Genomic DNA, 13,123 nt, shown 5'->3' on the forward strand with positions numbered 1-13,123 from the left:
CCCGGGCGCCGGGCCGGGCCCCGCCCCCTGGCAACGGTTGCCGGGCACGCGGTGGGGGCCGCGGGGACGGGGGCCGCGCCCAGCATGGGGACGCACGCAGGCGTTTCTCTCAAGTGTCACGCAGTGGTGACTCCCCGGTACAACTACTTAAAAACGCTTGTTCGGGGCTCCGGGGTGGAGCGCTGGCCTCGCGTGCAGGAGGCCCTGGGTTCGATTCCTCAGCCCCGGAAGTGGCGCTGTGGCCCAGCTGAGCGCGGGCCTCGAGCGAGAGCAGCCCCGCCGGGGGAGAACGAGGCTGTGCTGAGCGTGCCGACAGGGGGCGCCGTGCGCGCGTGCGTGCGTGCGTGCGGGCGGGCGGAAGGCGCCCCGGCCGCGGCGCCCCGGCGGCTGCCCAGGGGACGGGGGTCTCGCCCGGGGCATCGGCGCGGAGCGCAGGGACGCCTGGGAGACCCGACGGCCTTTCTCCGGCCTCAAGCCCGGGAGCTTCCCCGAGGCTCGGCCCCGGACTGCCCCTCGGCCGCTCGGACCTCTGAGGCGCGGGGGCTTCGCTCCCGGAGCTGCCAGCCTCCCCACGCTCCTCGGCCCGGGAGCCGCCCCCGGAAGTCCCGCCCGGCGGCGGCTCCTGACGGACGGGTAGCTCAGCTAATCGAAGCGAGGTGGGGCGGGGCCACCCCGGGGCCAATGGCCGGTCGCGCTGAGCTGACAGACGGGCGCAGGGCGGGGCGAGCGCGGGCCCGGCTGAGTGCCCGTGGCCCGCGCCTGGCGCCCGCAGCCCTAGCCGCACCCGCCGCGGACGGAGCCCATGCGCGGGCCCAGTCGGTGCCCGCCCGCGCCCCCGCCCCGCCCCGGCCCCGGCCCCGGCCCCCGGGGCAGTCGCACCAGTGAACGGTGAGTGCGGGCGTGCGCGGGGCGCGGGTGAGCGCGGCGCGCGGGGCCGCTCCGGCCGGGCGTCCGGAGGCCCTCGGCGGCCAGGTCCGCCCCGCCGGCGGCCGCGCGCCGGGCGAGGCGCCGCCCGGGCCTCGGGGGACGCCGAGCCCCGGGCCTGGCGCGGGGCCTCGGCCGGGCCTTCCGCCGCCGGCGCGCGGACCCGGGCCCCGGCCCCCTCGTCGTCGGATCGCCCCGGCGGAGGGCGGGCCGCGGGCCGTCCCTTCCCGCCGGGCGGCCGCGCGGTAGCTCCGGGCCGGGCGCGCGCGGGCGGGCGGGCGGGCGAGGCCGGTGCGGCGCCTGGCAGCGGCCTGCCCGGGCACGCCGGGGCCGCCGTGGTCGGACCTGTTCTGGGGGCGGTCTCGCCCGCGGGCGTTCCGCCTACCGGCGCCTGCTCATTCGGTGCCTGGTTGTGAGCGCTCCCGCCGGCCGGGGCAGGGCCGCCGCCGGCCCTGGGGACGCGCCGCAGGTGAGCTGGCCGGACGCCGGGGCCGCCCCGGGTGTCCAGGCCCGGCTGAAGGTGGGCCTCCCCGGCAGGTGGGGCAGGAGCCCCCGACGAGCCGGGAGTGGCAGCCCCTTGGAGAGCGATGACGGAGTATAAGCTTGTGGTCGTGGGTGCCGGAGGCGTGGGGAAGAGCGCCCTGACCATCCAGCTGATCCAGAACCACTTCGTGGACGAGTATGACCCCACCATAGAGGTGAGCCCGGACCGCTTGACTTGGGCCCCCGGCAGTGGCCCGAACGGGCCCTGGGCCCCTCGAGCCAAGATGGGGGCTGGCTCTGGTCCCGCACCCTGCAGGTGGCACAGCCCTGCTCCTCCTTGGCCAGTGGCTTGAGAGGCCCCAGGGTGGGGCTGCCCGGCAAACCCTCCGTTTGAGTGGCCACATCCTCCTGCAGGACTCCTACCGGAAGCAGGTGGTCATTGACGGGGAGACGTGCCTGCTGGACATCCTGGACACAGCGGGTCAGGAGGAGTACAGCGCCATGCGGGACCAGTACATGCGCACGGGGGAGGGCTTCCTCTGCGTGTTTGCCATCAACAACACCAAGTCCTTCGAAGACATCCATCAGTATAGGTGAGCCCAGGAACCCGTGGCCCGGTGGAGCTGGGCGGCTCTCTGCATCCGAAGGCCTCCTGGCCTCTGGCCTCCGTGCACCTCCTGGCTTCCGCCATGCCTTCGGCCAGCAGACTGACACCTTCTTCCGTCTCAGGGAGCAGATCAAGCGGGTGAAAGATTCAGACGATGTGCCAATGGTGCTGGTGGGGAACAAGTGTGACCTGGCCGCACGCACTGTTGAGTCTCGGCAGGCCCAGGACCTTGCGCGGAGCTATGGCATCCCCTACATTGAGACATCGGCCAAGACCCGGCAGGTGAGAGGCTCCAGCCGCACCGCCAGCCAGGGACTCGCCCGCCCCGCCCTAGTCAGGCAGCCGTGCTCATTGCCCCTCTCCCTCAACACAGGGCAGCCGCTCTGGCTCCAGCTCCGGGACCCTCTGGGACCCCCCCACTGGGACCCATGTGACCCAGCAGCCCCCATGTTGTAAGTCTCCCTGGGCATCAGGGCAGTGAGGGAGGTGAGGGTCTGGGTCTGGGCTCAGGCCCTCCAGTCCTGGGCTGCCACAGCTCCAGGGAAGTGGGGGTCCGTGGAGAGGGCTTCCCTGAGCCAGGCCGGAGCGGTAACCCTGAGGCCCAGTCCCTCTTGTCCCCAGTGTCCTGTGGGCACCTATTGGTCCCTAGCCCTTAACAGTTTGGTAGGGTATTTAAGCCTAACCCCAATCAAGAGTCCTGAAGGGTTCTGGGCTACTCTAAGCTTTAAGGGGCTGTTCGGTAGTGAGTTCCTCTAGGAAGGTGGCCCTTTGGCTTCCAGCTGCGCACAGCCCGACTCCCCAGTTGTGTGTGGGGAAAGCGGGGGCTAAGGAAGGAGCAGTCTGCTGTCTGGGCTCTTCTAGGATGTTGGCTAAGTTCCAGGCAGGGAGTGTTCCACCCAGGGAGGGGTCCCCACATCTTCTCCCCCAGTGAATTTGTCTCTTATCCAGTTCCTCTGTTCCTAGGGTGTGGAAGATGCCTTCTATACACTTGTGCGAGAGATTCGGCAGCATAAGCTGAGGAAGCTAAACCCACCTGAGGAGAGCGGCCCAGGCTGCATGAGCTGCAAGTGTGTGCTCTCTTGACGCCAGGTGAGGCGGGGCCAGACAAGCGCCAGGACAGTGGCCCTGGTTGGCTAGACGAGCCTCCGTGTCTGCTCTGATGTCTCCCTGCCGATGATCAGTGGCATCCTTTGTGCCCACCCAGTCCCAGGCTTAGGACATGGAGGAGCCGGATGTGGGGAAGAGGTGCAGACGGAAGGAAGAAGGAGGGAAGGAAGGAAGGAAGCAAGTGCCACTGGAGCCCAGCCAGCCCAGGGACGGTGGACAGAGGTGACCAAGACCCTCGCATGGATGCTTTGCACAGACTGTCATGAACTGTTCCAAATGCCACAGGCACCCCGGCCCTTGACTCCCCTTCCAGCCCTCTTTGGGCCTCTATTGGGTGCAGGTTGAATCAGTAAATTATTTGACGGTCTTGACTGTGTCAGGCTGGGTAGAGTGTGTTTTCTGTGGTCCCAGGGGCTTGGCTTTGTCCAGCTGTTGGCCTTCCTGAAGGCAGGCTGGAGAGGCTGGCCAGGGCATGAGCCATACCACCCTCCTCACCTCCACCACCAGCACCCCTATCTCCCCTAGTTGTTTGCCAAGTGCCGATAGCTCTGGATGCTCCAAAAACAGGCAGGTTGTAATGAAAAACAGTTTTTTGTCCTTTAACTTGAGCTAAGGGAGTTTCTTCTGTTCCAGGAAAGAGGCCTTCTCAGGGAATGCTGGGTACAGACTGGGGCTCTGTCCCCTGTCTTAGAGCTTCCTTGCCCTGAAATTTTGGGGCCCTGAAATGCAGCCCCAAAGGTGGTAGAGCAAGGAAGCCAGTGGGCCCAGAATCTTTTAGTCCTGGGACTAGAGCTGGGATTGCTAGGCTCTGGGAATAGGGCCCCAATGCTCTCCGTGTGGCCTCAGACCTGTGCCCCTTCCATGCACAGTGGACAGGTTTTTGGGTTTTTTTGCCAGTCCTGGGGCTTGAACTTAGGGCCTGGTCACTGTCCCTAAGCTTCTTTTGCTCAACGCTAGCACTCAACTACTTGAGCCACAGTGCCACTTTTTCCTTTTTCTTTGTATGTGGTACTGAGGAATCGAACGTAGGACTTCATACAGTCTAGGCAAGCACTCTACCACTAAGCTACTTTCCAAGCCCAGTTATTTTTAAGATACATACATACATATATATATATATATATATATATATATATAACTGTATTGAGATTAAATGATTACATACATTTCACAGAATTGTAGGATAGTGATACTTAGTTAAAGTTACAAACATGTTTTAGCCATCACAAGGCAAATTGTCATGATCTTGGTCTATATAGCCCAGTTATTCTTTTTTTGTTGTGGGGCTTGAACTCTGGGCCTGGGTGCTGTCCCTCAGCTCTTCAGCTCAAGGTGAACACTCTACCACTTGAGCCACAGAGCCACTTCCGGTTTTCCAGTGGTTTATTGGAGATAAGAGTCTCACAGACTTTCCTGCTCAGGCTGGCTTTGAACCATGATCCTCAGATCTCAGCCTCTTGAGTAGCTAGGATTACAGATGTGAGCCACTGGTACCTGGCTATAGCCCAGTTATTTTATTTTATTTTTTTTTTCTTTGGTTTCGGTCGTGGGGCCTGAACTCTGGGCCTGGGCGCTGTCCCTCAGCTCTTCAGCTCAAGGCTAGTGCTCTACCTCTTGAGCCACAGCGCCACTTCCGGCTTTTTTTCTTTTTTGCTTATGTGGTGCTGAGGAATCGAACCCAGGGCCTCGGGCATGCAAGGCAAGTGCTCTACCACTGAGCCACCTTCCCAGCCCAGCCCAGCCCAGTTATTCTTAAGCCACCTAAAGTCACCAGGTGGCCTGGAGAGCCATGCATAGGCCCAGGTAGCTGCACGGGACTCCAAGAAAGCTTAACCTACTTGGGCTATTCTAGGACTGGCAAGGCCACAGGGACATGCATGCTCTCATCCACACCTTGACTGCTGGAGTCCCATAGTAACTGTGGTGCCTTCCTTCTTGGGTTGAAGTCTGGGACTTGTGTAGCGGGAGGGTGCTCAGTCCCATAGGCACCTGCTGGGTGCGTGGACATGTGGACACCCCACTTAGCCTCCTCTGCAATAGCAAATGTCCAGCCTCCCTGTGCACATGGGTATGGGGCTCCCGGGTACCGTCTGGGGCTCCTGGGTGCTGTCCTGGGTGCTGTCTGGGGCTGTGCACGTGGGTTTGGGGTTCCCGGGCACCGTCTGGGGCTCTGTGTGCGGGTTTGGGGCTCCTGGGTGCTGTCCTGGGTGCTGTCTGGGGCTGTGCATGTGGGTTTGGGGCTCCCGGGCACCGTCTGGGGCTCTGCGTGCGGGTTTGGGGCTCCTGGGTGCTGTCTGGGGCTGTGCACGCGGGTTTGGGGCTCCTGGGTGCTGTCCCCGGGTGCTGTCTGGGGCTGTGGTCAGCTTCCCTGTGCCCAGGGATGGGGTTTCAGCTTGCCAGTGCTGCCCTGGCTTCCTGGGGCCATGTTGTCAGTGTGTGCCACATGGGTTAGACGGAAGGCTTGCCATGTAGAGCCGTCCGTAGCTCCATCCCTGGGACGGAGTCTCCCTGGCAGGCCCTGTGCTGTAGTCCTGGGGTGGGCAGGCGGATGGAGGACCCAGTGCTGCTGCTGGAAGTGGTAGTGTTGGAACCATGGACGTGGGGCTGGGCACACCCCCTTTGGAAGCTGACCTCTAGCTAGAGCTCACCCGGGGAGGCTAAAGGTACTCAACAGTGTGTGACCCTCCCAGGTCCAGCCCCAGTTAGCGTTCTTTAGAAAATCCCACAAGCCACCCCGGAGCACCTTCAGGAGGCTCTCAGGGTACAGAGCTGAGTGTGGGGTTGGTGTGCTGAGTAGCTCCAGTGCCCACGTCCTCCCTGCATTGCTGCCTGCCCTCTCCTGTGTCCACTCCAGGGGTCACTGCATAGGAGGCCATGGCCAGAGGTAGGCTTGGTCAAGGAAATGCCTTGACTCCTGCTTTTATCTGTTTGCAGTGGGTTCAGTGTCTAGCAATTGCCAGTCCCTTGCCCACCTCACCACACTGGCCGGGCCCCCCGGTGACCACCTCACATGGGCATCCGGTGGAGCACCGCCTGGGCGTGGCCTGGTCTGCCCCGCAGGCTCCTGGGATCCCCAGGCTGACTTCTCTGCACCTGAGTGTGCCGTGGCCATGTGCATACGCTCATGCTCCAGGACACAGCTGTCCCCGCGCTACGGGGCGGCCTGCAGGGGACCTGCAAGGGCAGCAGGCCGGGGGTCCTGCCCGTCCAGGCTGGGGCAGGGGCCTGGGTGGGGCCCAGGGGCGGGGCTCCCGGAGGCTGCACCCAACAGGCTGAGGGGCTGCTCCTGGGGCCAGCTGATGGGCATGGCTCCTGGAAGAAGGGGTCGAGGGGTGGACTTACTTGGTGGGGACAGGGCTCCTGGAGGAAGGGGTCACGGGTGAGCCGGGTCCTTCTGGGGCTGGGCTCCCTGGCGTGGGGTCTTCCTGCCCATTCTTGCCCAGGTGCGGAAGCACAGAGGGCAGAGGCTCCTAGGGCTCCATGTGCTAGTCCAAGCCTTGCCTGTTGCAGGGCCTTCTGCAGCACGCAGGGCCCCAGGAAAGGCCTCAGCTTCTAACCGCCCCTCAGGCCCAGGGCCATGGAGGAGGTGAGAGGAGTCCCTTGGCTTCCGTGTTCAGATCTGGGGGGCTTTCCCCCAGCTTCTGCTCAGGATGGGCGTGGGGCTGCAGGACGGCCGGGCACGCCCTGCGGAGCTTCCGCAGACAGCCGGCTCCCAAAGATGGAGTGCAGTGCCTCGAGGACCGGCCGGAGTCCCGGGAGCCAGAAGCCCCCTCCTGCCAGAGGCCCACGGGTGAGGGGGGGGGGCCAAGGCCTGGCCAGACTTGCTTCCAGCTGTGTAGGGCTCCGGAAGGGGAGGAGGCCTGCAAGGGTGAGGGGAAGGCCCACAGTGACAGGAGGGGGTGAGAGCCAACGGGGCCGTGCAGCTGGTGAGGGTACGAGGTGGAGTGTGTGGTTATCTCCTGGGCTCTGGGTCGCTTGAAGGGACACGGGTGAGAAGCTGGCATCTGGGTACTGGCCGTGGCTGGTTAGGAAGGCTCCGACTGTTTATGAGTCAGAAGGACCAGCAGGAAGCCGAGCATCACCAGACAGCCCGCACAGATGGCTCTGCTGGTGGGGGCATCAGATGTCCGACTCGGGGTGTGGGGTCCTCGGCCAGTCCTAGGTCTGTGGGACCCCAGAACAAGTTTGAGAGAGAAGGTGCTGTGGCTGTGGTTCTGAGTGCACGGGTGGCAACCTGACTCAGCTGTGTGAGGCTCACCAGGCCGTGTGCCCCTCACAGCTCAGTCGCCGAGCCAGTGCCTAGAAGGAGTTGTCTTCATTGAGGACCATCACTGGAACAGGAGCAGCCCGACTCAGGCAGTGACCCCGCCTGGCCAGTCCAAATCCCCACAGGAGGAAATGGACCAGGAGGGTGGAGGTCCCTAGGGCTGCTAGAGGCCCCAGGGCCTCTGCACTCCATCCCTGACCCTGAGTATTGGGGCCTGGATGGCTGATGGTCTGCCTGAGTTAGACAGCTGGGCAGAAGCCCCACGGTGGGCGTCTCCTGGGAAGAGTGGTATCAAAAGTGGTACAAGTCCTCCGCTTTCCCAGGGGCAGGAGCCCAGTGGAGCGTCCCTCCTTATCTCCTGGGCAGCAGTGGGTACCTCCACATCCACACTGATGGGCAGCCCCGCCCGGTGCTTCACGGCCAGCCACATCTTTCTGCTGCGTTGAGTGCCCTGAAGTGCTGCTGAGCTCGCTGGGTTCTGGGGTGGCCTCAGGAGGGGGTCAGGTTCAGCTGGGCCCCTTCTGCCCTGTCCTAGGTTGTAGACTATAGCTCCCTGTTGGACCTCCATGCCCCAGTGGGCTCTGTGTCTTTGATGTGTCCTGGTTGGTCATGAATACTGATCATAAAAGAGGCATCCTGGGTCTGGGGACCGGCAGCTCACACCTCTAATCCTAGCTACTCAAGAGGCTGAGATCTAAGGTTCCCAGCTGGAAGCCAGGCTGGGCAGGAAAGTTTGTGATACTCATCTCCAATAAACCACCCAAAAGTTGAACGTAGCGCCGTGGCTCAAGTGGTAGAGCACTCATCTTGAGCAAAAAAGCTCAGCGACAGCGCCAGCCCGGGCAGGAGAGACCGTGAGACTCCTATCTCCAATAAACCACCAGAAAACCGGAAGTGGCGCTGTGGCTCAAGTGGTAGAGCGCTCGCCTTGAGCTGAAGAGCTGAGGGACAGCGCCCAGGCCCAGAGTTCAAGCCCCAGGACCGACAAAAAAAAAAAAAAAAAGAAGCAGCACCCCCAATGCCAACAGGAACCCACACACTGAGGTGGACAGTGTGACCCACACCCTCACAGGAGTGGACAGCACTGCCTATGAGGGGAGGGCTGGCTGGCTACCTGGGCGTTGGCAATTTCTGCAGTAAATACAGGCAGGGTTTGGATTATGGATTATGCCATGGTCCCCTCAGGACAACTCAGTTTCTCTTGGTCAGTCATGGGGCTTGAACTCTGAGCCTAGGCGCTGTCCCTCAGCTCTTCAGCTCAAGGCTAGTGCTCTATCACTTGAGCCACAGCGCCACTTCCAGTTTTCTGGTGGTTCATTGGAGATAAGAGTCTCATGGAGGGCTGGGAAGGTGGCTCAGTGGTAGAGCGCTTACCTTGCATGCATGAGGCCCTGGGTTTGATTCCTCAGCACCACATAAGCAAAAAGAAAAAAGCTGGAAGTGGCGCTGTGGCTCAAGTGGTAGAGCGCTAACCTTGAGCTGAAGAACTGAGGGACAGCGCCCAGGCCCAGAGTTCAGTCCCCATGACCAGACCCCTCCCCACCCCCCCAAAAAAAAGTCTCATGGAAGCCAGGCGCTGCTGGCTCACACCTGTAATCCTAGCTACTGTGGAGGCTGAGATCTGAGGATCACAGTTCAAAGCCAGACCAGGCAGGAAAGTCCGTGAGACTCTTATCTCCAGTAAACCACTAGAAAACCAGAAGTGGCGCTGTGGCTCAAGCCTAGAGCGCTTGCCCTGAGCTGAAGAGCATAGGGACAGCGCCCAGGCTAAGTTCAAGCCCCACGACCGACCAAAAAAAAAAAAAAAAAAAAAAAATGAGTCTCATGGACTTTCATGCCCGGTCTGGTTTTGAACCCCATCCTCAGATCTCAGCCTCCTGAGTAGCTAGGATTACAGGCGTAAGCCACCAGCGCCTGGCTACACTTTTTTTTCTTTTTTGATGGCGTAAGATGCAAATATCTTGTGTCTAGTTGATTTTTACTTTTCATTTTGATTTTGTTTTGGTGCATGTGTGCCAATCCTGAGTCTTGAATTTAGATGCTGGGCTCTGTCCCTGAGCTTATTTGCTTACTTGAGCCAGCTCCACTTTTGGCCTTTTGGTAGTTATTTGGAGATAAGAATCTTTTTTTTTTTTTGGTCCATTGTGGGACCTGAGCTCTATCCCTCAGCTCTTCAGCTCAAGGCTAGTGCTTTACTCACTTGAGCCACAGCACCACTTCTGGCCTTTTCTACTTATGTGGTGCTGAGGAATCGAACCCAGGGCCTCATTCATTCAAGGCAAGCACTCTACCACTGAGCCACTTTCCCAGCCCTGAGATAAGAATCTTACAGAAAACAAATCAAGGAAGGATCTTACAGACTTTCTTTCTCAGACTGGCTTTGAACTGTGATCCTCAGATCTCAGCTTCCTGAGTAGCTAGGATTACAGGTGTGAGACACTGGTACCTGGTTGCTATTGTGTGTGTGTATGTGTGTGTGTGTGTGTGTGTGTGTGTGAGAGAGAGAGAGAGAGAGAGAGAGAGAGAGAGAGAGAGAGAGAGACAGAGAGAGAGAGAGAGAGAGAGAGAGAGAGAGAGAGAGAGAGTGTTGTATGTATGTCCTGGGCTTGAACTCAGTGCCTGGGTACTGTCCCAGAGCTTTTTTTTGCTCAAGGCTAGTGCTCTACCACTTGAGCCACAGCTCCACTTCTGGCCTTTTGATGTTCAATTGAGAGGAGAGTCACATGCATTCTCACCTGGGATGGCTTTGAACCGTAACCTTCACTCTTGAATAGCTAGGGTCACAGGTGTGAGCCCCCCGTGCCTGGTTGCACAGCAGTTTTACCAAGTAGGACATGCTCCAGAAGGCCGAGGAAGGCTCACCAAAGTCTAGGCACTAAATTCTGAACCAACATATTCCGCTGGAAAGTCAGTGCCGGCAGAGTCCCAAAGCTCATGAATGAGACTTAGCAGACCAGGAAGAGACGGTTCTGATGCCACCCTTTTCAAAAAAGTGTTAGGTTTTGTTCCTCCTTTCTGTGTTTTGGTGTTTGCTTTTTTGTGTGGCATTTATGAGCTTCTGAAGTCCAGGCATCCCAACCCTGCGTCTCCCAGCGGCCAAGGCTGTGTGAGCCTGCCCTCGGAGGCTCACTCAGGACCCTGCCCGAGCCCAGTCGGCACAGCCCTGGGGCCGGGGTTGTGCTCTCAACCTGCCGTGAACGTTGCTGTCCTGAGCTTTCTCAACCCCCATCCTTAAAAGTGTACCTAAATACTATTCCCTTGAAAAGGTGGAGCCAAATTCCGGTTGGAACAAGCCCTTCATGAGGGGAGAAACGTGGCCACCAGAGACTTCAGAGGGGCTGTATCAGGCCCTGTTCCCATGGGGCAGGGTGGACCCCTCAGGATGGACTGGCCCAGCCCAGCTCCCTCCAGCTGGATACGGGGCTCCTCACGGCCCAGGCTGCTCCTGCTGCCCCAGGCTAGGGATGAAAGGCCCCACCTGCATTTCCCCTGGCTCTCATCCCCCAGGTGCCCAGCAGAAGGGACCACACAGCTTTCCTGGCACTGCTCAGGGCTCTTCCGGGGACTCATGGAGACATCCACTGAAAAACGATCCCATGGCACCGTCCAGGGAGACCCTGGAGAAGACCCGGCGTAAGCATGGAGAAAATGTCAGCTTTTGGCCCATGGATCCTGGGGAGAGGCTGAGTCTGACCAGAACTGAACCTCGACCCCACAGCTAAATACAGGAAAGGTTCAGGATTGTAAACTTTGATTCCTTCCTTCAGGCTGCCAAGAGCTGTGCCTCCCTGGCCTGCAGTTTCAGTGAGGGGACCTCACGGGGTGCTCAGAAGCGGGGACCGGGGCCGGCTGCCTCTTCCGCGGGGCAGGCAGTACCAGGTCACAGTGTGGCCATGCTCTCGCACTGCAGCAAGGGGTTCAGGAGACCCTGCACTTCACCTTCTTCTTGTTCCTATACTGACTTCAGCTCTTGGCCACTTTTAGCCATTTACCCGTGTGTCTGAACCGACAATTTTACTAGAAAATGGAAACTGATGGCGCTAGCTTTGCTGCCTTCCCGGAGAAGCCCTGTAATGCTGAGACAGACGTGCAGACCGTGGCCAAGACCCTGACCACATTACCTGGCCTCGTAGCCACAGGACACACATCCCTCAGGACCTGGCCGCAGGGTAAGGCCTAGAGGGCGGCACCAGCAATGTTGGAGCTGCAGGCACAGTTCTGGTATGGGTAGGCTTGGTAAAAGAATCCCCAGTGTTGGGGCTGGGAAGGTGGCTCCCTGGTAGAGCGCTTGCCTTGCATGCATGAGGCCCTGGGTTCGATTCCTCAGCACCACATAAGCAAAAAGACAGTGTCCAGGCCCAGAGTTCAGGCCCCACAACTGGACCCAGAAGAAGAAGAAGAAAAAAAAGAATCCCAGGTGTCTCCCAAGAACCTGTCTCATGACCATGTGACCCTTAGACCAGTTATCACCCATGCCACGGAGCTGGCTGCCTTCCTGTCTCAGCTCCTGAGTAGCTGGGATTATAGGCACATACATTTCGCTAGTATAACGTCTTTTTTTTAAAGGGCACTACCAATCTTTTTTCTTTTTTCTTCTTCTTCTTCTTCTTTTTTTTTTTTGGCTCCATTTTTTTTTGAACCGAGATCCTCAGATCTCAGCCTCCTGAGTAGTTAGGATGACAGTTGTAAGCCACCAGTGCCCGGCTTCATTCGAAATTTTGTTGAGTAGAATAAGCAGGACGATAAATAGTTGCACATTTACATTGTTTGAAATAGTTGAGTTTATTGTTTTGAGATGCATACATTTATAGTAAAATCTAACAAACACGGGAATATTAAAGTTGAAATCCAAGTCAGTGCCTGTGCTGAGTGAGGTTTCTTGATGGATTGGAGAGGCACTGGTCAAGTTTTTTTTTTTTTTTTTTTTGTCAGTTGTGGGGCTTGAACTCTGGGCTTGGGCACTGTCCCTCAGCTCTTCAGCTCAAGGCGAGCGCTCTACTGCTTGAGCCACAGAGCCACTTCCGGTTTTCTAGTGGTTTATTGGAGAGTAGAGTCTCACAGACTTTCCTTGCTTGGGCTGGCTTTGAACCATGAGCCTCAGGTCTCAACCTCTTGAGTAGCTAGGATGACAGGTGTGAGCACCGGCACCTGGCACTGGTCTAATTTTTAAAGTGGATAGTAAGTCCATGTACTCATTTCTTAAAAATGTTTTGCCTATCTGAAATACCCAGTAATAAAGCTCATGTACACCTGCCATACACCCAGATCTTGGCAATGTGCCTTGCTGAGTAATGGATTATGTTTGCTTTTGCTTTTTTTTTTTTTGGGTCCGGTCGTGGGCCTGAACTCTGGGCCTGGGCGCTGTCCCTCAGCTCTTCAGCTTAAGGCTAGTGCTCTACCGCTTGAGCCACAGCGCCAATCCAGGCTTTTTCTGCTTATGTGGTGCTGAGGAATCCAACCCAGGGCCTCATGCATGCAAGGCAAGCACTCTACCACTGAGCCACCTTCCCAGCCCCCCCCTTTTTTTTTTCTTTTGCCAGTCCTGGAGCTTGAACTCTGGGCCTGGATGCTGTCCCTGAACCTGCTCAAAGCTAGTGCTCTACAACTCGAGCCACAGCTCCACTTGCAGTTTTTTCTGAGTAGTTTGTTGGAGCTAAGAGCCTGATGGACTTTTCTATCCAGCCTGGCTTCGAACTGTAATCCTTAGATCTCAGCCTCCTAAGTAGCTAGGATTA

The 13,123-nt window shown here is 58.7% G+C and overlaps 1 protein-coding gene across 5 annotated transcripts; it reads left to right on the forward strand.

The window, feature by feature from the left end:
- The first annotated feature begins 118 nt into the window (after positions 1 to 118).
- On the forward strand, positions 119 to 3,492 carry LOC138818570 (GTPase HRas). 5 transcript variants are annotated; one of them, XM_070009489.1, is made up of 7 exons: positions 119 to 137; positions 1,462 to 1,622; positions 1,822 to 2,000; positions 2,137 to 2,296; positions 2,388 to 2,466; positions 2,978 to 3,103; positions 3,219 to 3,492. In XM_070009489.1, exons 2-6 carry the CDS (start codon positions 1,512 to 1,514, stop codon positions 3,025 to 3,027), a joined length of 579 nt encoding a protein of 192 aa, XP_069865590.1. In that variant the 5' UTR covers positions 119 to 137; positions 1,462 to 1,511; the 3' UTR covers positions 3,028 to 3,103; positions 3,219 to 3,492. The 5 variants fall into 5 exon arrangements, with proteins under 5 accessions (XP_069865590.1, XP_069865593.1, XP_069865589.1 ...); XM_070009492.1 differs by lacking the exon at positions 119 to 137 and adding an exon at positions 729 to 888; XM_070009488.1 differs by lacking the exon at positions 119 to 137 and adding an exon at positions 815 to 888 and having other exon boundaries at positions 2,978 to 3,492.
- Positions 3,493 to 13,123: the final 9,631 nt, after the last annotated feature.

This window comes from Dipodomys merriami, unplaced genomic scaffold (genome assembly GCF_024711535.1).
Source record: "Dipodomys merriami isolate MVZ:Mamm:240054 unplaced genomic scaffold, mDipMer1.0.p SCAF_78, whole genome shotgun sequence".
NCBI classification, from domain to species: Eukaryota; Metazoa; Chordata; class Mammalia; order Rodentia; family Heteromyidae; genus Dipodomys; species Dipodomys merriami.

Bases quoted from the DNA above. Each gene is read 5' to 3' on its own strand.
- LOC138818570 (XM_070009489.1), top strand. From the start codon at position 1,512: ATGACGGAGTATAAGCTTGTGGTCGTGGGTGCCGGAGGCGTGGGGAAG. The intron at 1,623-1,821 runs GTGAGCCCGGAC...ATCCTCCTGCAG, and splicing joins AGTATGACCCCACCATAGAG to GACTCCTACCGGAAGCAGGT. The intron at 2,001-2,136 runs GTGAGCCCAGGA...CTTCCGTCTCAG, and splicing joins GAAGACATCCATCAGTATAG to GGAGCAGATCAAGCGGGTGA.